The sequence below is a fragment of the Hyperoodon ampullatus genome, assembly GCF_949752795.1.
Source record: "Hyperoodon ampullatus genome assembly, chromosome: 12".
Classification (NCBI taxonomy): Eukaryota; Metazoa; Chordata; class Mammalia; order Artiodactyla; family Ziphiidae; genus Hyperoodon; species Hyperoodon ampullatus.
Window position 1 is genome coordinate 46,701,436 of NC_136925.1, and position 23,242 is coordinate 46,724,677.

The 23,242-nt window shown below is 38.8% G+C and overlaps 1 protein-coding gene across 2 annotated transcripts in view; it reads right to left on the bottom strand.

The window, feature by feature from the left end:
• Positions 1-8,051: 8,051 nt before the first annotated feature.
• The window catches only part of ROS1 (ROS proto-oncogene 1, receptor tyrosine kinase), a gene marked incomplete at both ends in the record, with an annotated part of 120,095 nt that continues 104,904 nt past the window's right edge, over positions 8,052-23,242 (bottom strand). For both annotated transcript variants that reach the window (XM_079716592.1, XM_079716591.1), the window contains 2 exons: positions 8,052-8,362; positions 15,745-15,908. In XM_079716592.1, the coding sequence (XP_079572718.1) occupies positions 8,052-8,362; positions 15,745-15,908 (475 nt within the window). The remainder of the gene's footprint in view (positions 8,363-15,744; positions 15,909-23,242) is intronic.

The window sequence follows — 23,242 nt, forward strand, 5'->3', positions numbered from 1 at the left end:
CCTGGCAGTCTCCAGCAGAGGTAGATGCAGCTCCCAAGGGGGCTCCTGTTGCCTTGCTGGGGAGAGGCCACAGGAGTATCTCCCTGTACAGAGAAAGTGCTAGCTCTTACGTTAGAGGTATGAACCATCTCGACAAGCAGTGAGGGATGAGAGGGGTCAGCTGAGCCAAATTCCTTGGGGGCATCCATCCAGTTGCCCCCATGCAGGGTTTCAGGGTCACAGGTTTTCTCAACAGACCTACCTTGACTATCACATGCGGGGCTTGCCCCTCAGTTGTGTCTACTCTTACTCTACAGTTTATAAGTGCCTCTTTTTAACCTATCAGAGACACCTTCTAGCTCTCACAATTAGCCTTTATTTGCTACATACCCTTAATTTCTCATGATCCTTCTGCAGGGAATCAGTACAACTGTTCTGCAGGGAAACAGCCAGCGAGTTCCACTGTTCTCATAGGCATCATCACCTCTGTATCTTTCAAAGGCCTGAATCATCACATTGGCAAAGGTGTTCCCCTCCATGGGATATTTTTCTTGTTCACCACTGGTGAAATCCGTAGCATTTAGGCTGCCACGTTGTGCCCAGGACTGTCTGTGCCCCACATATCTATCACTCATGCTGAGGTCCTCTTAGCCACTTGGGTGATGAGTAAGCCAGACCCCAAATCCCATCTCGCTACCTGTTTTCTTGGGCCATTCCTGGTACTATCTGTATTAGTTAAGGGCCTCAAAGAAACAGATGCCAAGAGGACTAGATGTGCAAATGATTTGTTGGGAGAAAGGCCTGGGAAGGATAAAGGGGGAGAGACAAAGCGTAGGTGAAAAAAGCCTTCAGATTGCAATGCAGGCCTGACACCTGTTAAGAAGAGAGAGAAGGGAGGATTGGATAGGGAAAGCCTGAGATTACAGTGCAGTTCTGGGAAAGTCTCAGCCAGACTGATAGAGAGTCAGTCCCCAAGTCAAAATGGCCTGTTGGTGGCCAAATAATGTCCAGATCAGGCAGGAATGGCCCATTCCTGGTACTCCCCTGTGTTTAGTCAGTGGCTGGAAATGGCCCAAGGGAAGCATGACCTGGCATGAATGTCACAGTAGATCTGAAGGTACAGCAGCTGGAGGTGTCAATTAGCCGTGCTCCCCAAAGCAGGTTCTCTTGAAAGATGATCTAAATAGCACACCTCCGTGTCCACCGCAGGGGACCATATAATTTATGGTCTGAACAAGATCACTTATAAGTGTGAAAGGGACACTGGTAATAATCCAGGACAAAGGCATAAACTGGAACTATCCCAGGCAAATTAAGACATATGGTTACCTACCTGTCAATAATATTTGACACAGTTCATAATTCCATCCTTCTTCAAACACTTTGTTCATTCGGCTTCCAGGATTCCATGCACTCTTGATTTTCATGCTACTTTTCTGACCCCTCCTTCTCACTCTTCTTTGGTAGTCTCTCCTCAGCTCCCTAATGTCTAAACATGGAATGATTTTGGCCTCAGTCCTTGGACCTTCTTTCTTATACACACCCCTGGTTGAGCTGGACCAGTCTCATGGCTAGTCTCAGCCTTACCTATATACAGACAACTCTCCAGCCTGAACCCTCTCCTTAATCCCCTCTCCCGCTGCATAGTCAGCCTCTCTCTTAGATCTCTAAAAATCATCTCAAAACTAACATATCCTAAACCGAACCTCTAATGGCCATCTTGCCTCTCAAAATAAATCATCTCTCCTTCAGTCTTTCCCATCGGATAAGTGGTAACTTCCATTCTTCCCACTGCTCAGATTAAAAATCTTAATCTTTTCTTCCCTTGTACTCCATGTCTAATCCATCAGCAAAACCTTCAAAAGAAACACAGAATCAACCACTTTCATCACTTTCACTGCTATTTCATCACCTTCCCTGCCAAGCGGTCATCATCTCGTGGTTAATTATCATAACTTTCTAATTGATTTTCCTGTTTCTACCTTTCTGCCCCACCCTACTCTCAGTCCCTTCTTCACATGGGCTCTGGAATGATCCTTTTAAAACCAAAGTCAAATCATGTCTCTCATATGTTCAAAATTCCCTAGTGTCTTCCTATCAGGTAAAAAGTCCCTACCATGGCCTGTATGATCTAACCCCCACTACCACTCTCCCCTCCTTCCCTCCCTTTTTTTTTATTGCTGTTGAGTTATATGAATTCTTTGTATATTTGGGCTGCTAGCCCCTTATCAGATTTATGATTTGCAATTATTTTCTCACATCCAGTAGATTGCCTTTTAATTTTGTCGATTTTGTTTTGTTTTTGCTCTGCAAAAGCTTTTTAGTTACATGCAGTTCCACTTGTTTATTTTTGCTTTTGTTGCTTTCGTTTTTGGTGTCAGATTCAAAACATCATTGCCAAGACATACGTCAGGGAGCTTACCACCTGTGTTTTCTTCTAGAAGTTTTAAGGTTTCAGGTCTTATATTCAAGCCTTTAATCCATTTTAAGTTAACTTTTGTTAACTAAAAGGAGTTATGTATAAGATAGCAATCCAGTTTCATTCTTTTGTATGTGGCTGTCCAATTTTCCCAATGCCATTTATTGAAGGGACTATCCTTTCCCCATTGTACATTTTGCCTGCATATTTTGTCATGAGTTAATTGATGATACATGCATGGGTTTATTTCTCGGTTCTCTATTCTCTTCCATTAATCTATGTGTCTGTTTTATATCAATACTACTACTGTTTTAATTCTATTGTTTTGTAATATAGTTTGAAATCAGGAAGCATGATGTCTCCAGCTTCATTCTCCTTTCTCAAGATTGCTTTGGCTATTCAGGGTCTTTGTGTCTTCTTCAGTTTTATTCATTACTGTCTTATCGCTTTCAAAATATAGTTCTTTCACCTCCTTGGTTAGATTTATTCCAAGGTATTTTATTCTTTTTGTTGCAATTGTAAATGGGGTTGTTTTCTTAATTTCTCTTTCTGATAGCTCATTATTAATGTAAAGTAAGGCAACAGACTTTTGTGTATTGATTTGTATCCTGCAGCTTTACTGAATTTGTTTATTAGTTCTAATAGTTTTTTGATGGAGTCTTTAGAGTTTTCTGTATATAATGTCATATTATTTGCAAATAGTGACAGTTTTACTTCTTCTTTCTCAATTTTTTTTTTTTTTTTTTTTTTGCGGTACGTGGGCCTCTCACTGTTGTGGCCTCTCCCGTTGCGGAGCACAGCCTCCAGACGCGCAGGCACAGCGGCCATGGCTCACGGACCCAGCCGCTCCGCAGCATGTGGGATCTTCCCCGACCGGGGCACAAACCTGTGTCCCCTGCATCGGCAGGCGGACTCTCAACCATTGTGCCACCAGGGAAGCCCCCTTCTTTCTCAATTTGGATGCTTTTAATTTCTTTTTCTTGCCTAATTACTCTTGCTAGGACTTCAAATAGTATATTGAATAGAAGTTGTGAGAGTGGACATCCTTGTCTTGTTCCTGATCTCAGAGGAAAAGCTTTTAGCTTTTCACGTTGAGTATGATGTTAGCTGTGAGCTTCTCATGTACAGTCTATTATACTGAGATACCTTCCCTCTATACCCACTTTGTTGAGAGTTATTATCATAAATGGATGCTGAATTTTGTCAAATGCTTTTCCTGCATCTACTGAGATGATCTACTGAGATCATATGATGTTTATCCTTCATTTTGTTAATGCAGTGTATCACACTGACTCATTTGTGGATGTTTGAACCATCTTTGCAACCTGGAATAAATCCCACTCGATCATGGGGTATGATTCTTATAATGTATTGTCATATATATTTTTGTTTTTTTTTACCATCTCTTCTTCCCCATCTATTGATAGAATGTTAGAATGTGGCCTCCATCAAGGCAAAGACTTAGCTTTGTTTATTGCTCTATTCCTAGCATCTATAATAATGCTTCCTGTGTAGTAAGCATTCAATAAATATTTATGAATGAGTGAATGAATCTACATGGGAACACTAAACAGCAGTGTATTCATCCTAAGGGATGTATGCAGTCATTAGAAACATTCACAAAGAATTTTTAATGATAAGGGGGAAAGCTTATGCAATAAAGTAAGTGAAAAAAAAAAAAAAAACAAGAGAAATACAACTACTCCAGCCATGAAAATAAGCTCACATGGGGAAGAAAAAAAAAAACCTGGAAGGAAATATTCTAAAATATATACAATGGAGTTTGGGTTGTATATTTTGTCCCCTTGATTCTTCTAATTGTGAAAAGTTCTAGACGGATTGGGATAGGTCTTCTGGTTTGGGCACCCCATAGCCTTGACCACTGCAAAAAGCAAAATTGGATGGGCTCCTCTTTACCAAAGAGAGAAGGTCAAAGAGAAGTCAAGGATAACTTAAAATTTATGACATTTATTCCACATCCATAAGGCTATCTGAGGATAAAAGCTGGGTTTAAGACGGGAGAAATGCTAATGATAAAATAACTTTTTGCCTCCTTTAACATCCTTTACCATCATTTCAAGGGCTTTCAGAATTTCAGGCCTCACCTAAGTTTGATCTGAACCTCAAAGCAGTCCACCAACTTCTATAATATGTCTAGGTCTCAAGAGATAACTCAGGATCTAAAGAATCCTCTTGAGTCCCTCTTGACAGTAGACCAATCTTCTGGCATCCCTTCCATGAGCTAAAAGTGAAGACTTGTGAAGTGTGTTGGAAAAGGATGATGAGAAAGCCAATTCATCCATTAAGTATGAATACTTACTTTAGATTAAAGGTATAAAGTCTTAAAAGACATCACCCTGTCTTCGGAAAGCTTCCAATTTATTCGAGTAGATAAAATACATAGAAATAGAATAGAAATACATATGGTTGCCAGCAAATGAGATATAAAGACAAGGGCAACAGTAATTCTGAGAAGTGAGAGGGGAGGGAGTTAGGGACAAGCCTTTCCAAAATGTTGGAATATGATCTGATCCTAAAGGAAGACTGGAATTTAGATAAACAGAGAAGAATAGGTGAGAACATTCCAATAGGCCAGGGAAAACCAGGATGGGTAAGCAACACAGAGGGTATCTGAGACCAGGGACAGGCTCTTTTCTCCAGGACATTTAGAATAAAGCATTTTCAACAGAATTATAGCAACACATTAATTTTATCCAGGTAAATTTTGTTCAACTGGCAATGTTAAACCATAATAATTTTATGGATTATTTCTTTTCCTTGAACAATTTAAAATGAAGGTTAGATTTATTGATCGGCTTTTGTATTGTTTTGCTTCATTCATACCAATTATAACTCTGCCTCTGGGAGCCATTATTTCTCTCAAGTCTAACATTCCCAGGTCGTATTTTGCAGATAAAAAATTTATCAATAAGGTTTATTCTTCTGTTAATTTTTAGTGAAGAACATATTTTAACAAGTGCCAATTTTAGCCATTGCCAATTTTTTCCCTCTTGATTACAAAATCTAATTTTTCCAGAATTAACTTACATGGTTTTCAGTATTACCAGCCATTTGTATTTTTATCAATTACTTTCATCTATAATAAATTTACCTATGAGATTTCAGCCACTGTCTATTTTATGTTGCATTAAATATTCTACCAATATTATTCATTATGAATTATAAAAAAAGACTACTAATTTGCACCTATATCCTAGCTGAAACATGATATTTTACGGGCTGTTCCCCTCAGCTATTCTATAAATTTCTCTATTGTCCAGGTTGTAATGCAAATGTATTGTACTGAAAATCGAATTCTTCTATATGCTTCTAATCCCTTTGTGTATTCCAAAATAAAGGTCTGTGGCACTGGCAGAGCAAAAGTCATGGTTGCAAGAAACAGAAACTGACTCTGGCTGATTTAAAAGAAAAACATTTATTAACAGGCTATGGAGTATAATTTTAAAAAAGCTTTGATGACTCATCTACTACAGAATGAAATTCAATTTCTGTGGTTTAGCACTAAGACCCTCTACTGTCTGCTCTTCCCTATCTCTCATTTCTTTTGCTTCTCCCAGGACAGGATGAACTGTTAATGCCAGTGTTTGTAGGTGACCACACTCCATGTTACCCATTTTCTTTATTTTTGAAACTGCTACCTGGCCAAGTGCTCAGTACTGTGAACTACACTAGTAGTCATAGTAGGTGAACTACACTCCATATAGGCAAGGATTTTGTTTTGTTCATTGCTGTATTTCTAGTGCTTGGAACAGAACGTGGCATGTAGTAACTATGTGTTGAATAAATTATTAAAGGATTGAATCAATAAATGTAAATACAAGATGGGGGAAAGGCTATGGAGATAAGTCACAGAATCCCTGGGAGGGCTTGAGAACCCAACTCAGAGGCTATGGAACAGGGAGCCCGGCCAGAAGCAGACAGCAGAACCAGGCCACTCTGGCCTCCCAAGCTGCCAGAGGCACCAGGCTCCAGACTTGCTCTGCCGACTCTCCTGGCCCTGGACACTGCATTCTGGGAGCTAGACCAACTGCAATTGCCACCATCACCAGGGACGACTCACTGTGGTTCCTATTTCTTTGCTTCCTTCGCTCTCAATTAGAAGCCTGTGGTGGCTGTGTCTGAGTGGTAGGGGCTAGGGTCCCTTGCCTGCCTTCTTACTGTGAGAGATCTTGGGGAAGCAAATGGAGCATAGCTCCCACTCGGAATATAATGGTAGAGGAATTCCCCAACACAGGAAGGGGCATCATATGCTGGGCTAACAAAAAGAATGATCAGTGCCCATTAGAAAGTCAAAAGATCAGAGGGAAAATATTCTGCCTTGTTCAATGAGATGACAGATGTGGCAGAGTGGCCATAAATCCTGGACCTTTACTTGGGGGCTGTTCACCACAGAATTGACACATTGACCTCCCTGTGTTCCTCATCATAAAGTCTATCATCTGTGCAGGTTCTCAGGCAGTAGGCAAATTTTAAAATGAACTAAATGATCCAAGGTGAAAACATATGTGTTCCTCTTCCACAGTAGTTTTTAGCAAATGTTATGATCAAAGTGTTCCTTATAGCTCGTGAACATCCTGTATACTGCAACTAAGTAACACACAATACTTTCATTGGTGTTGCTATTAGAGCATTTGAGGCTTTCAGGTTTAAATGGGTAACTGCAAAAAAATGACTGGCTTTAAATCAGAGTGTTTCTCTGCAGCAATTTTTAATTTCTCTCATTTAGGTGCTCTCATTTAATTTTTAATAGTTCTCATTTAGGTGTTTATTATTTTGTATGGTTGCTAAAGATCACACAGCTTGAATTAACATTATATAATCATTTATGTTTAATTTTAAGGACACTTGGATAGTAAATGTAATCCTAAGTATGTTATGTATAAAAGATATGGCAAACAAAAACCATCTTTATATTAGCTAATTTCTGTAACAGCACACAAGTCACAGAGTAATTTTTATATGACCCAAAGATCGTGGAATGCTAAACTTTAGGACGTAGAGACCTTCATGGTCCTATTGTCATTATGACGGAAGCTGCTGTTCCAAGTCTCCAAAATACAAAGTATTTTAGAGTAGTCATTAAGGACAATATTTTATTGTAGTAATAGCTTTCCAAATGACTTCTCGTGTCATAGGTGCTAGTTCCTTCTGTATGTGTAGAGTTATTTAGTCACTTCCTTTGTCCCTTTTGGGATAATCTGTTGTTCATTTGGCCCCTTGAGCACACTTCTTATCCTCCTCCTTCAGGTCCCTAAACATAAGTGTTTAGTCTTTAACCACCTAACTAAGATGTTTCTCTTACAGCCCAGACTGAAGGGTGGGCAGTGGCCTAAGGGACCTCAGGGTGAGGAATCACAGTTTCATTTCCAGACTCATGAGTCTTTCTAAGTTTTCCCAAATGCTCAAAGGTTCACCTCAGAATTCTGCTGAAGGTTAGACAGTTGGTATGGGGATTGTCACAACTAAAACCAAATGGCTCTTGGGGCCAAGATGAGAACTCAGGAACTTCCCTGTGTTAATTCAGAGTCATAGACCACCACCCACAACATCTATCATTCTACTAGGCTTTCTTTCACTGACTACTTAATGGGAGGAGTGTTTCTCTCAACTCTGCATTTCCCAAACAGAGCTATTAATCAGACCCATCTCCATATCCACTGTGAGTGAGACAGGCATAGTTCAGGCCTTCAGGCTTGCCAGGAGGGCAGTAAGCCACTTGTTTTTCTTGGCAGATGTCTTTGTCTGCATGTGATTCCTTCTCTTCTTTCCTCAGACCACAAGATTCAAATGCCTTGAAGCTTAGAGGACCCTCAGAATTTGCTTCACCTTGTCTGCATTCTGTAGCCAGTACCACATAGTTTAACCCTTCTTGGTTCTTGGTTTCCAGTAAAGCAGTTGACATAACGTCATCTGAATTCAAACAAATCATATGACCATCTTCATCTGTGAAAAAAAATACAAAAGTTATTCTAGCATCTGTTTGGTTTCCTTTATCTGTAATATCCAGGCTGTATGAGAATTAGAACAACACCAGCCTTACCCATTGGTTCAGCAAATATTTATGATGACCACTAAGGGAACACAAAAGTCCAAGACATGTTCCCTGTCCTTGACGCTACTGCAGTCTAGTAGGAAAGCGGAAATAGTACCATGGAAGGTCATGTGTGCGTATATAAGAAAGGAATACATAAAGTGATGAGAGCACAGAGGTGATTAACTCTGCCATAACAGGTGAAACAGGTCATGGTCTTTGTGACAGGAATTAAGTGGCCCTAGGGCAGCCCTTTTTGTGTGAAGTGCTTACCCTTTCATCTTGCCACATCAGCTAAAATACCTACCTTTAAAGATGTATTTCTTTAGATAAAGTAATCTAATAATTTATTAAACTAATATTTATTGCATGCCTACTGCACACCAGGCTGTGTCCTACGTATTGATGATACAGCAGTGAACAAAACACATTTGTTGCTATTTGGGGTTTACATTCTAATGGGGAGAGACAGACGATAAACTAGTGCAAAACTAAATTTATGTCAGGTGGTGATAAGCACTGATATGAAATATAATAATAATAATTGTTGTTATTAATACTTACAGAGTACTTACTACGTACCAGGCACTGTTCCAAGTGATATGCATATATTAACTCATTCTTCTCCTATTAAGTCAGTACTGGCACTATCTCCATTTAACAGATGAGGAAATTGAGGACAGAGGAGTTTAGCAATTTTCCCAAGGTCACACAACTAGAATTTGAACCTAAACTGTCTGGCTCTAGTCTGTGTCCTCATGTTCACCTCCCGGAGGGGAGAGTGGAGCTGCCGTGCTGTGTGGCAAGAAGGTGGTGGGCAGTGTGCCCTGCAGGAGTCCTTGAGAGGCACTGACTCCAGACACACATGTGTGTGAGGTGGGTGTGGCAGTAGAAAGATGGGCAGCCAGAGGGTAGTTTGACCTTCTTCACAATTGTGCTCATATTATTTTGTCTTTCTCTACTTAGAGGCTGACCTTCTTACTTAGAAAAGTATAAGAATTCTTGTTGAAACCTAATTGCAGGGTTTCTGAAACATTCCGCAAAATTCTAGGGAATCAACAAGATAAATATGCAAATGTATATTGTGGGAATTATTTGCTTTTTATCAGTGTTTTCCAATCTCTGGGTGTTACTACCTGGATGAAAAATTTACAGTCGGAAATATTACTCTCCTTTCATACAGCATCACGTTTTACAAATCAGAAACATTCTAGTCAGCAGACACAGGTCCTTCCCTTTCTCCTCATCCTACTTCCAGCACAAGAGCACCCAAATGTGTGGGTGAGGCCTGCCGGGCTGCCAAGCTTCTGTGCTTAGCCCTGACCTACACCCAGGCTGGATTTATTTAAATTGAAATATGGGGAAATTTTAAATAATTTCAAAGAACTAAGGGAAGCACCATTGCATCTATTATTCCCTGATGGAATTTAACGGATCTACCTATTACCAAGTTCCAAACCTGAACTACAAAGAAAGAAGCATGTGAATCACTGTCCTTGCTCTGTCTTATTAGGTGTTTATTTCATTTTCAGACCCTCCCCCACTGCTGAAGAGCAAGAAGGCCCAGCTACAGGCTCACAGGTTCTTGGGCATCACCCCATGTTCCTCTTCATTTTTCAAACATCATTCTAGTATATTTCAAACCACACAAATAGTCAGATAGTGTTGTAAAATATCTCCCCCACAGAAATAAGTTTATCAGATGTCAGGTTTGGTTAGTGCCTAAGTGCTGAATATCTATGGAAGGATCCAACTGTTATGATTATTGTCAATATGTACTTACAGCCATTGAGAAACTCATAAGAATAACTTGTTATGCAAGATAATAGCAATAGAAAATATTGAAAAATGATAGCAGGAAATAGGGTATTTAACTTTAAATTGCCCAGCAGCCCAGATTACTGAGGAAATTAGGATGATATTCCTGAAGGGCTTAAAGAAATTAGGCTAAAGGAGTCTAGAATTTCAACAAAAATGTACACCTACAATATAGGTCTAGCTACTCATGTTATCAGCTGCTTCACTGCCATACATTTAGTCCATTAAATAGCATATTGGGAAACTTTCTACTGAAACATGATTTAATTTTTTGCCTATATTGAGTTATTTGGAAAAAAATCTTTTACATAAGGCAAATAAATTCTTTTTACAAATTCTGGTGCAATATGTCAAAGAAAAATCATTAGCTAACTATTTCATTGGTTCATAGTACTTAGGGCAATATTTAGTAACTTGACCCTGGCAAGCTTTCAGCAATTAGTACATTTTCTTATTGCGTAATTATGAGAGATGGGGCGGGTTGTTTATTTTGGTTTAAAAACTACTGTATAGAAAACCTGCAGGTCCTTAAAGCAGAGAGAGATCCTGAGCAAAGATGGCATGCACTTGGCAACCCTTGGTTTAAGAGGGAAATATTAAAATAAAGACTTCCAAGTAAGACAGGATATTTACAGACAAGACATATGCTGGCTGACTGGCTATGTTTAGAACAGCAGAAGAGCATTTAGATTTGTTTCCTGTAGAACTCTCTGGGACTGATGAGGTGATGTTTACACAAATGTTTTGATGAAGTCACTGGGATATTTTTACTAGATCCCCAGATATGTTACTAATCTTCTCTCTCTATCCCCTCTCCACCCCATTAGGTCAGTAGGACCATAGCATAGGCATGGTATTATTGCTCCCTGAAATCCTAATGCCTTTTTTTTTTTTCAAAAAAGTCCTCCCAGTGGCTTTCCTCTCTTCTTACATACCTCCGACAATAACAAAGACTTCTTACAGTTTTGTTAAGTATGCCCACCAGTCTGCAAAGCAGCAAACTATTTTTAAATACATTCTCTTTTACTTAAAAGGTATTTAAGTTTAGGCTTGCCTTGAAGAGACTGTTCCATAATTTCTATCCTTTGCAAATATGCAAACTCTGCTTTTCATTCTATTTCTTCTCTCTTCTCTACCACTTTTGTTCAGTCACATCGAATTATCAAAATTTTTGGTGATCCCCATATCTCTTTCCATTCCTTATCATCAGGATTTACATTCATTGTAAATCTCAGAATGTGAATTTCCCTTGTACCAAAATTCTATATCTGTCATGGCACAGAATTACTTGTTTCTATCTAAATTATCAGAGTTTGATTATATTCCCTGTTAACCTCTTCCTAACCTCTTCCTGCATCCTTATTCTGCCTCATTATGTCTGCTTCTCTATTTTTTTAATGTTATTTAGAATTTTAATTCAGTCTTTCAACAACTTAGCACCTAAATAAATCAGCATACCAAAGAAAACAAAGTGGGGAGAGTGTGGGAGCAGTTTTCTAACCATAGCCATGTCTCTGTGAAGGATGAGAGCAAAGGCTCTAGAATAGAGTCCTACTCCAGCCCCATTCAGCAGGATGACCATGGGCAATTTACTAACCTCAATCTTTTCAGCTGTAAAATGGTAATATTATAATGCCCACTTCATAGGGCTATTGTGAGGATTTAATGAGTTAACCCACATAGCACAAGTGATATATAAAAAAGTGCTAAAGTAAAGTTAACTAATACTGCAATTAAAAGCCATTCACAAAAAGAGTTTTGTTCTCTATATGTACTGTTACCTCGGTCTCATAGATGAACTAGGTAATGCTACATGGTGAAAAGATTTTCTTAAGGGTTCATGGAGACTTCTGGTAGACCCTAAGGTAAAACTAAGCTCTCAGGCCCTCTAACACCCATTATGACAGCCTCCGTAATTTTTATATAGAATGTCTGTACACATTAGAAGGAAAGGCTTCCGTGAGCAAGGAGTTGAATTTTAAAATACAACACAAGTCAACTGTAAATTCCTCGCAACCCTGTGGAACTCTTTATCTCTGCAGCATTTGACCACTCTCAAGTCTGTGAGCCTCTCTCCTTTGGATTTCCATGACAGCCTTCCTCTTCCCTTTCTGACTTCTTCTCTCAGTGCCTGCCCATCATCTTTCTTTGTCAGTCCCTCATATATTGGCTGTTTTCTGGGTCCCATCCACTGTTTACTTCTCTTCTAATTCTATACACTTTAATTGAATAACCTCAATGACACCCTTGACTTCAACTACCTGTATTTCCAACTGAATACTGGGCTTCTTCATTTCTCCCACATTCACCTCAAACCAAACATGCGTAAAGCTGTTCCTCCTCCTGTGCCCCCACCTTTGGGAAGAGCATGGCTTTGCACCTAGTTTCTCAAATCACTGGGATTCACCATCGTCTCCTCTCTCTTCTTCACCCAATTAGATGCCAAATCCTCTAGCATCTACCCCTGTGGTAAGTCTGGTTCCCATATCCTTCTTTCTATACCTGTCACCATTCATTATTTCAGCTTTCATTAATTTTCATTTCTTATGTGATTAGTGTGACCACTGTTCCTCCAGTTTCATCACTTGCCATTTCCCACCGTCAAGTGTGATAAACTACCTGCAGTTCTGTGAACCCCCATTCTCTATTATTCCCTGACTTTCTACATACTGCTCCTTCTCTCCTGAGATACCTTACTCTCAACCCCCTGCAGGACTCAGTTTAGGATTAAGCTCTCAGTGGCTTTTATTGACTCTCCCTCTGCCATACAGTGTAGGTTTGGCATGCTGCCTCAGGACTCCCACAGAACATGAATTCCCTCTCAATGGCAACTGAATGCCTCCTGGCTTCTGGCAGAAGATGTAGTTTAAAATCATCTGCTCACCAAATCTTCAAAAATAAGCTCATTTGTTAAAAAAAAAAAAAAAGAAAAATGATGCAGAACTGACCAGAGAATCTACATCTCATTCCTCTAGACTACCAGCCAGTGTGTATGTATACAAACATACACAAATGAACATATCTGTAAATGGTTGTATATGCATATAAAATATCTGGAAGTATATAATCAAATCACAAACAATGGCTAGCACGGGGAGTAAGGACAGGGAAGAAGGAAGAGACTAACTTTTTACGCTGCTTAGATACTTTTATATGTTTTTTAAACAATAAACATAAATTACTTTTCTAATAAAGATCTTTAAATACAGTTATAAAAATAATATAGCAAGAACTATTACAGAGATTAATTACTAGGAAAGTTAGAAGAAAATTCAGAAAGGATCAGGAATCACTTTTTTGATTGTAAAATAACATAAAAATTCTTTTTTAAGCCTTTAAAAAGATGATGATTGTGTTTCATTTTATAAAGGCCACAAGAATGATATTCACAAGAAAATCTGAATCAGAGGCTTAGTAGTTAAGCTTTGCCTTCTAGAGATCAGAGAAGTGATTTAGTAAGGAAATCATGCTTTCAGGGCCCAGTAAGCAAAACCATGTTCTGCTTGCCTTTCAGACATCTGTGCAATCAACTCAACCCACTTACTGCCATTCATCTACCTCAGGAACAAAAGATTTCATTTTACATATTGGCAAACCACCCCAGATTGTTGTTCCTCTAAGGTTTCCATATGTGAAGTTACAACCAATAAGAACCAGGCCAAGCAGGGGCAGATTCAAATGGCTTGAGCAAAACAGTATTATTCAGTAGTGGACTGGTGACACTCACCTTTCCTGTGGATAGAGACACAGTCCTATGACAAGGACAACTTTCAAAATCACCAGTAGAAGAACAGCTCACTACTAAACATTACATACAAGATTAAAGAAACTGACTCTAGTTTCTCAAGGGAAAGAAATATTCTTGCCTCTTTCTTTAAAGCATCCCAATGGTACACATTAAATTCAGGCGCTTACCACTATTCTAGGTCTTGCACAAAAGTCAACAGGTATCTGTTGAAATAATTTTTTAAATTTTCTCAAAAATTCATTCAAAGGAATACATTAAGCAAACGTTTAGAAAATGAGAAGGATTTTATTGTATGTAGAATGGCTTATAGGTATGTTTTTTCTTAACCTGAGTGATCTTCACACAGTCAAGTACACGTATAGAACCCTCCAGAAAAATGGGGTTGCCTTGCAGTTATAACTCCTAAGGGCTCAACCATTGGCACTCCTAGAATCAGCTCGGTTCCATGATGAGAAGGCAGGTAGAGCCAATGTGAGATTATTAACAAGGCTTATTCTGATGAGGATCAGGATGCATGCTCAAAGCAAGCACAGCCCTTTCCAATCTGTCACTTAGCTGTTTGTGTTAAAGAAGTCTCATGATCAGAGTCTTATCTCCATTCATGTCATGGATCCAAAGTTACTCAAAATGTATAGTAAGAAACACAGCAAACAAGACAAGCAGATATTTGTCCTTGGGCTTCATATTTTTCCCTGCTATTATTCGTCAAGTGCATCACTCAAGGTGAAGGTCTCACTGTAGAGAGATGACTCCAGGGCAACCATCAGCCATTGTGTAATGAATCAGTGCAGAGACAGAGAATCTTAATTTCTGAGGGATTCTGAGTCATGGTCCATCTTGCCAGGTTTATATCTAAGCAATAATGTTTGCATTTGAAAAAAAACAAAGGGTCCTATGAACTTTTAATAATGGGATGAAGTTTAAGAGCAGCTGGAAAGGATCATTTTTAAATTTATTTTTCTGCAGCCAATTAGGCAAATGTATTGTAAATCTGATTTTGGAAATGAGTTAAGTGACTACTGTGTTTTAATACCAAAATACTGTAGTGGAATCACAGTAGACCTTAGCAAGGTGTGACCCACTACAATAATCATAGCAAACTAAATAGCAGTTAAAAGTACCAGATTAGACATATACATAGCAAAATGGATGACTCTTAAAAACACAGTACTTAATGAAAAAGAAAGAAAAGAAACATTACATAACATGATAGTATCCATGCATACAATATACAACAAATTAAAAGATACACATTAAAGACATTAGTATGGCTGCCTGGCAGGTGGAGGGAGGAAATAGAACAGGAGAGGAATATGGAGATAAAGGGACTAAACAAACAAATGAAAGATAAGTCTTGCATAAACCAATGACAATAATGTACCATCAACTATAATTAACTCAACTCTGCCACTGAGGTACAAACTGGCATGAGGGGTGGAGGGCGGAGAGAACAGGCCTCATGAAAATATAGTCTAACATGTTAATTCTCATCCTTACTATCTTAAATTATAAATCCAGGGGCCATACCATTATTCTTTTTTTTAATTTAATGAACAAATCAAAATTATTTTCAAAGAGGAGTACAATAAATACTTGATTATGAGGATGGTCCCAGTATATTATTCTTCTTACGCACTGTAAGATGTCTCCCGCATACATCCCATTTTAACCTTATTCAGTTCACACTGTAGAGAAAACCCAAAAATTCTGAAGAAGAATCAAACTTACCTTCAAAGGCTTCATTTATGACTCCACTGGGGTTTGTTTCTCCTCTGCATTGAGAAATACTATTTAAGGAAAAATTTCTGAATAACTGAAGCTGTTCTTGAATCTTATGGAAAGTAGGTCTTTGGTCAGGTTCTTGAGCCCAGCACTGGGTCATTAAATTCCACCTGGATATGTGGGTAAGGACACAAAGTAAATAGTGATCGGATATCACTAGGTAGCCATTACTGATAACCCAGGTAAGGTCATTTCAGAAGGAAAAGAATTTGAGTTATTGCCAGTTTTCCATAATTAATATAACTGAACCAGAACAAAAGCTTTTGTTTCTTATATAATAGTGGCTGGCAATATAACTACGTTTATTAGAAAACATCTTCCTTCTGAAAAGCTGACATTCAACAGTTATTAATCTAAAAAAATAGATAGTAAATAGATGGTTGAAAAATGTTTACTGAACCCATTAGGAAACTAACAGCTATAAAAATTACTGAAGAAGCTGAGATTAAATTTTACATTCATACACTGATATCTGAAACAAAATCTAAGATTTACTCCAAGCCACACAGATATTTAGTGGCAGAACCAGAGGTAGAAATCAGACCCAATTCTAAAGCTTTTACTCTTCATTACACTGCCAGGTTAATTAAGAGACTCAGTTCTCCTAGACATAAATAGCTGGTTGAACATTCTCTTTTCCTTAACGGTTGTCTAAGAAATGTCTGTGCAGAACTCTTGACTAATGTTCATTCATTCACTCAGCAAAGATTTGTTGAACACTTACTATATATGAGCAGTATATCAAGAGCAAGAGATGTGGCAGTGTGACTCCTGTCCTCATACGATATATATATAGCAAACGTAAGAGGGAGACAAAATTTATCCACTACAACTCATAGGAGCAGGGGGAAAATGTAGCTCTTTTATAGTTCTGTAACTAATTCTCAAAGCCCCACCTAGTAGAAGAAAATTAGTACAATGCCATTTATAACCTAGCCCATTCCAATATTTTAAACCGCCCTTTTTAGGTCATCCTCAGTCTTTTATGGATAATAACTCAGTCTCTCTTATCTTTAGGCTATTCCTACTCCCTCTGTCTTCCTCTCCAAGGTGGTATCAGGATTTATGTTGGGTGAAAGTCTTTTGTGAGTTGTACTGGCACGGTGAAGGATCCTTTGGACCCCACTGTGCCCTCCTTCTCTAGTCTCAGAATGGAATGATGAGGAATTCCATAAGGAGTGACTGGTCTGGTCCATCCTGCAGGCATCGGCTGCTCTCTGCAGTCTATGATCCCTTTAACCTGTTCTTTTGGCCCTTCTCCCTGAACTGGTCCCCGCTTTTCTCTCTCTAGCTGCAGGCCTCTGAGACGGCATCATGTCCCATATCTACTGACAAGGCCCAGGAAATCCCTTCCTGTTTCTGTTACATGCCCACAGGATGCTCCTTGGCTGAATCTCCAGCCTTCAACAAAATGTCACTCTACACAGGAAACAAAGGAGGCTTAGAAGTGCAAGCTACATGTTCTCTGTCTGGACATGCCATCCTACCCTGTTCATGATGCTGGGTATCCATGTCAATGTGGGGGATCCCCTGCTCAGTGATCTTCTTGCCATCCTGCCAAATTGGGAGGAGTGGGCAGTTGCTCCCTGTGCTTGGTGTCACCCACACCTAATCTAACGGAGGCCTACAGAGGTTTCAAGACCTAAATATCCAACATCTTCATCCTCCTACCTCTATCTGTTAAGGTCTCTTCCTACACTTGCCCGGGGCTTAGAAGGAGTTGAGTTTCTCTTCAATTCCTCTTTTTTTATTAGACTATCCTTATATAGAACTATAGATTTAGTTGCTCATACCTGGCATTTAGCAAGCTAACAAGGAGCTAAAGGAGTCTGTTGGGTGGGCTAAAAGAGTCGTTCGTTTTTTTCCGTAAGGTGGCTCTAGTAGCACTTAGTTGTCTTTAACTTCATTCAAAACAATTTTGTTAGATTGTATGTGAGAGCTGTCACATCAGCATGCATTATTAAAAAAACTTCTCAAAATTGGTGTAGCCATTTTAATACTGAAGGTGGAAGGAAAAAAAGCAACATTTTCAGCATATTATGCTTTATTATTTCAAGAAAGGTAAAAATGCAACTGAAACGCAAAAAAAGACTTGTGCAATGTATGAAGAAGGTGCTATGACTGATCGAATGTGTCAAAAGTGGTTTGTGAAGTTTCGTGCTGGAGATTTCTCGCTGGAGGATGCTCCAGGGTCGGGTAGACCAGGTGAAGTTGATAGTGATCGAATCGAGACATTAATTGAGAATAGTCAACGTTATACCACACAGGAGATAGCTGACATACTCAAAATGTCCAAATCAAGTGTTGAAAATCATTTGCACCAGCTTGGTTATGTTAATCGCTTTTATGTTTGGGTTCCACATAAGTTAAGCGAGAAAGACCTTCTTGACTGTGTTTCCTCATGCGATTCTCTCTTTAAACGTAATGAAAACATTCCGTTTTTAAAACAAATTGTGATGGGTGATGAAAAGTGGGTACTATACAATAACGTGGAATGGAAGAGATCGTGGGGCAAGTGAAATAAACCACTACCTTCCACACCAAAGGCCAGTCTTCAAAGAAGGTGATGTATATATGGTGGGATTGGAAGGGAATCCTGTATTAAGAGCTCCTTCCGGAAAACCAAACGATTAATTCCAACAAGTACTGCTCCCAGTTAGACCAGCTGAAAGCAGCACTCGACAAAAAGCGTCCAGAATTAGTCAACAGAAAATGCATAATCTTCCATCAGGTTAACGAAAGAGTGCATGTTTCTTTGATGACCAGGCAAAAACTGTTACAGCTTGGACGGGAAGTTCTGATTCATCTGCTGTATTCAACAGACATTGTGCCTTCAGATTTCCATTTATTTTGGTCTTTACAAAATTCTCTTAATGGAAAATATTTCAATTCCCTTGAAGACTGTGAAAGATACCTGGAACAGTACTTTGCTCAAAAAGATAAGTTTTGGGAAGATGGAATTATTAAGTTGCCTGAAAAATGGCAGAAGGTAGTGGAATAAGAGGGTGAATACAGTGTTCAATAAAGTTCTTGGTGAAAATGAAAAATGTATCTTTTATTTTTACTTAAAAATCAAAGGCACTTTTTAGCCAGCCCAACAGATAACCCTCTCTCTCCTCCAAGCTTCATTTCCAAGTCTGCTGACTCACTAAAAAGGTCAAGTACCTGTTCTCTTTTTTACTTTCTGGATCTAGAAGGCAGATTGGGGGCAGAGAGAGAAAGCCTGATAAAGAAACATAAACTGGGAAGTATTTAAAAATATTAGTACTACCATATCAACAGATAAATATACAATTACAAATTATAAGTTCTAAAAAAGATACTAAAGAAAACAAATGTGAGCTCTAATTAGAGATGGAACATTTTTGGCAAATTGCTTATAGAAGGACCCTCTGCAAAGGTGATGTTTAAGCCAATGAACTCTAGAAAAATAAGATGCTAGTCATGGGGACTGGGTGGGGATGGAAGTCAGGGAACACACTAGGAGAGGCAAAAGCATGTATAAATTCCTAAATTTGGAAAGAGCTTGGCACATTTTATAATGTGAAGGAAAGCCAGTGTGGCTGTAGAGCAGTCATTGAGGGGGAGAGTATAAAAGATGAGGTCAGAGAAGTGAGGATCACACAGATCAAGGGCCAGGCTAGGTGCTGGATTTTATGGCACTGCAGTGGAAGCTGTCCAAGCTTTTTAAGTGGGCATGATCTTTACATCTTTAAAGGATGACTCTAGTTGATATATGTGGAGAATTGATTGTAGAGGGGCAAGTTGGAAGCAAGGAAGTTGTTTTTTTTTAACTTCTTTATTGGGGTATAATTGCTTTACAATGGTGTGTTAGTTTCTGCTGTACAACAAAGTGAATCAGCTATATGTATACATATATCCCCATATCCCCTCCCTCTTGCATCTCCCTCCCACCCTCCCTATCCCACCCCTCTAGGTGATCACAAAGCACTGAGCTGATCTCCCTGTGCTATGTGGCTGCTTCCCACTAGCTATCTATTTCACATTTGGTAGTGAATATATGTCCAGTAAGCTGGGATGAAGCAAAGGAAGTTATTGAAGAAGACTAGGTGAGAGATAATGGTGTTGGACTAAGACAATGACAGTGGAGCAGGAGTAAGAAAATATTCAATTGCTAGGTGACAATGACGCAGAACTCATCATAGGTATTGTATTTAAAATAGCTGTATCTGTATATGGCATGCAGACTCCACTTCCATCTCTTTCATTCTTGCAAGCACCTCAGGTCAGAGTTAATACTCAATATCAGAGTATCATGGAGAAACCTAATATTGGTCTGGTTTTCAGTATTGATCTAATGACTTTTCATATATATTACAAGGAATTTACATTCTGGATATGGAGTGCCAAACTTGGCTTTATTTTTTAAAGATTAGAATCATCGCTAAGAACCTAATCTTTTACATATTTCTTTATAATCTGTGGCATTTAGAAACAGGGATGACACAGAGAACTCAGTGAAAGACAATTCGACTCTGAAATAACATCGTGTTAACTGATATTCGATCATGGAGTTTAAACCAGTAGTTAAAGTAGAATCTTGATGGGAATCTTAGGGTTGTCCTAAGAGGTGAGAGGAGAAAGTGAAGTGTAACTTGCCACAGGGAGCCTATCCCTTCTAAAAAGATAGTTGCGATTCTGAGATACTGCCAGAGGATACACTGAATCTCTCAAGACTTGTCGTATTTCAATTATGAAGTTTCTAGTTAATTTATTTATATCCCACCTCATTCTACAAAGTATTCAAGACACTTAATGGAGATGATTTAGTGAGAAGGAAGGAGCGAGAGGAGGACGGAGGGAGAGGGAAGAGAAGCCATCCATACAGTGGCCCCTTTGCCACTCTGTACTTCACCCACTCACACTCCCCTCCAAAAGTTTAATCTGTGCAAGTTATTTAATCAGATATTCCTAATTTTCATCTATGGAGGCTTTAATTTACATTGAGTCCATCATTACTCTTAACTCTCTGATGGCAAAAACAATTGACCTGATGGTATTTGAAACCTTTCTCTCCTACTATCCAGGGCCAAATGAGCACTGGATTGCCCTAGATTAAGAAAAGAGGAGCTCTATAAAGCAGTAGTCATTTAAAAGTAAAGAGTAAAACTTGTGCTCTTAAACAGCATTAAGCTGACAATGGAATAAATGACTAGGCTTTTAAAATTTTATCAATCCTGAAAAATGCATTTCTTACATCTTTCAGGTAAATTAACAACAACTGTATCTTTGGCATAGGGGTCTTTCCTTACAAATACATACTTGTCACAATTCAGTATCATGCATTAAATACTTGTACCAAGTTATAGTTACAAATATTCAAGCATATTAGTCTAAATAAACTGACAGCTCCTTCACTTTTATTAAAATTTACCTGGGCTGGTTGTTCTACCTCTAAACAGATACTCACACATTATACTTGAAATATCTCACTTAGCTAAGTGTTCCGGTTCAAATTCTTCCATTCACTATGCCAACCCCTTTACTCCTCTTTGCTTCAGTTTTTTCCACAATAGCACAACCTCATTAACCATGTTCATTAATAGTCTCTATGAGTAAAACCCTTGGATTCATAAGGCAATTGAAATTCAACAGTTGCAAACTCCATGGCATCTTTCAGTATTAAGGGGATGAGTTTCTATAAGTATTTAAGCAAAGCACATAAAACACAGATTTTAAAATACCCAATCCCGGAAAGACCCAATTAGCATCAATTAGCATCTAGGTATACATATTCTTAAGGGGTACAAATAAGGTGGTGAGCCTCCATGTTCTCCCATTGTCGCCTCCGTCATTTGAGAGACTCTCCGGTAATTTCAGTTGCCCCTGTGATACCTGTGAAAGAGCTCTCACTTGATGTAGATTGCCCTTTGATCCCGTTTATTCTTGAGAGTGCTATGGTTGTTGTGCAAACTAAAAGCTGCAGAGAATGCTGAGGGCTGGGCTTTGCACCGTACATCCCAGGCTATGGAAAGAAGGGCAGGAATGCTCTGAACTCTCACATTCCATTAATAGCTAAGCACAGCGTAGCCATCTATGGACTCACCTGACCCAGAGTGCATCCAGGTGCTGAGTATTTAAGCAGTGAATAGAAGGTGCAGCCTGGCTCAGCACAGACTTTCAACCCTCTAAGCTGGGCCTATGATCTCAGAGAACTGCTTCAAATAAAAATCAGTTCCCTCTGTACTCTAAGGAGAGTAGTTAATCTTTATCATGACAACTTAAGGCCGTGGACAGATTGAATGGCATCGCTGAGAGCTCCATTTCCTTAGCACAGTTTGTCTTCCTGGTTGGCCATGGGTCGTTAACCCTTCCTAGGGATCTGGAGCATGTAGCCCTTAGAGGGCTTGGAGCATTGTTCACTTTTTAATTATTGATGTTCAAATGAACTTCAAAATCAGCAATGGAAATTTTAGCTTCAAGGAAACTATATTTTTATAAAATTCGAGCAATAATGTATCCAACTGAATAATTATTCAAGATAAAATTATATAGAATATTATCTTTTTCCACTTATAATCAGGAATATTTTTCTAGAACATTTCTAGCACTCCTTCTTGTTCCTCCTTTTAGTTGAATTTTTGGATACCTTTGGATAGAGCAAAGTTCAACATACCTGCATTTTTCTTCTCCACAATAGGGCAATTAATTATCCACCTCCCTCTTCCCCAAACAAAATAAGTGAACACATCAGTCAAGATGTATAATTCAGTGACTGATTCCTAGAGTGCCTATCCAAAAAAAAAAGCCTAATTATGATGAGGTACATTACCCTCTAGAGGGGAAGATATGCCAAGTAGAATTCTAACAGCACAAGGAAAATTTTGTGCAACTGAAATTTGGGAGAAATTTTATGAGTGTTCAGTAGATGTGTAAGAGATACAAAACAGTGATTAGTTTGCTAACTATTTAATTAAAATGTATTTTATACTTAGGTATGCTGGGTTTTTTTCCTCAAGCCCTAGACTAAAGTTTTTCAAATTTTGTATAAGTTTCTTACCCCTAACTTATAGAAGTTTTTCCATCTGCTTCAAAAGGATCATGAGTCATACTTTTAGACACTGCCACCAAACTTGTTCAGGTATGTGTATAACTGATCCTTCTGTAAATATCCCAGAGGCTATAAGAGCTAAAGAGAAACAGACAGTGCTTCCAATCTTCTTCTAGCTGGAAAATTTAAATAATACAAAAACATTCACCCATAGAACATCCAGCCAAGGTGCCCAGATCTTAATCATCTTTGTCTCTAGTCTGAATAATCCTCTAAATAACACAGCATAGGCAAGGCAGTGCAACCATGGTGTGTATCCGCATACTGCTAATTCCTTTTGCACTTGTCTGTACCACGCAGTTTAGCACTTTATTACGTGTTGGCTTGTTATCCAACTGCTCCATGTGTGTGTCTTTTCTTTCAAAATACATT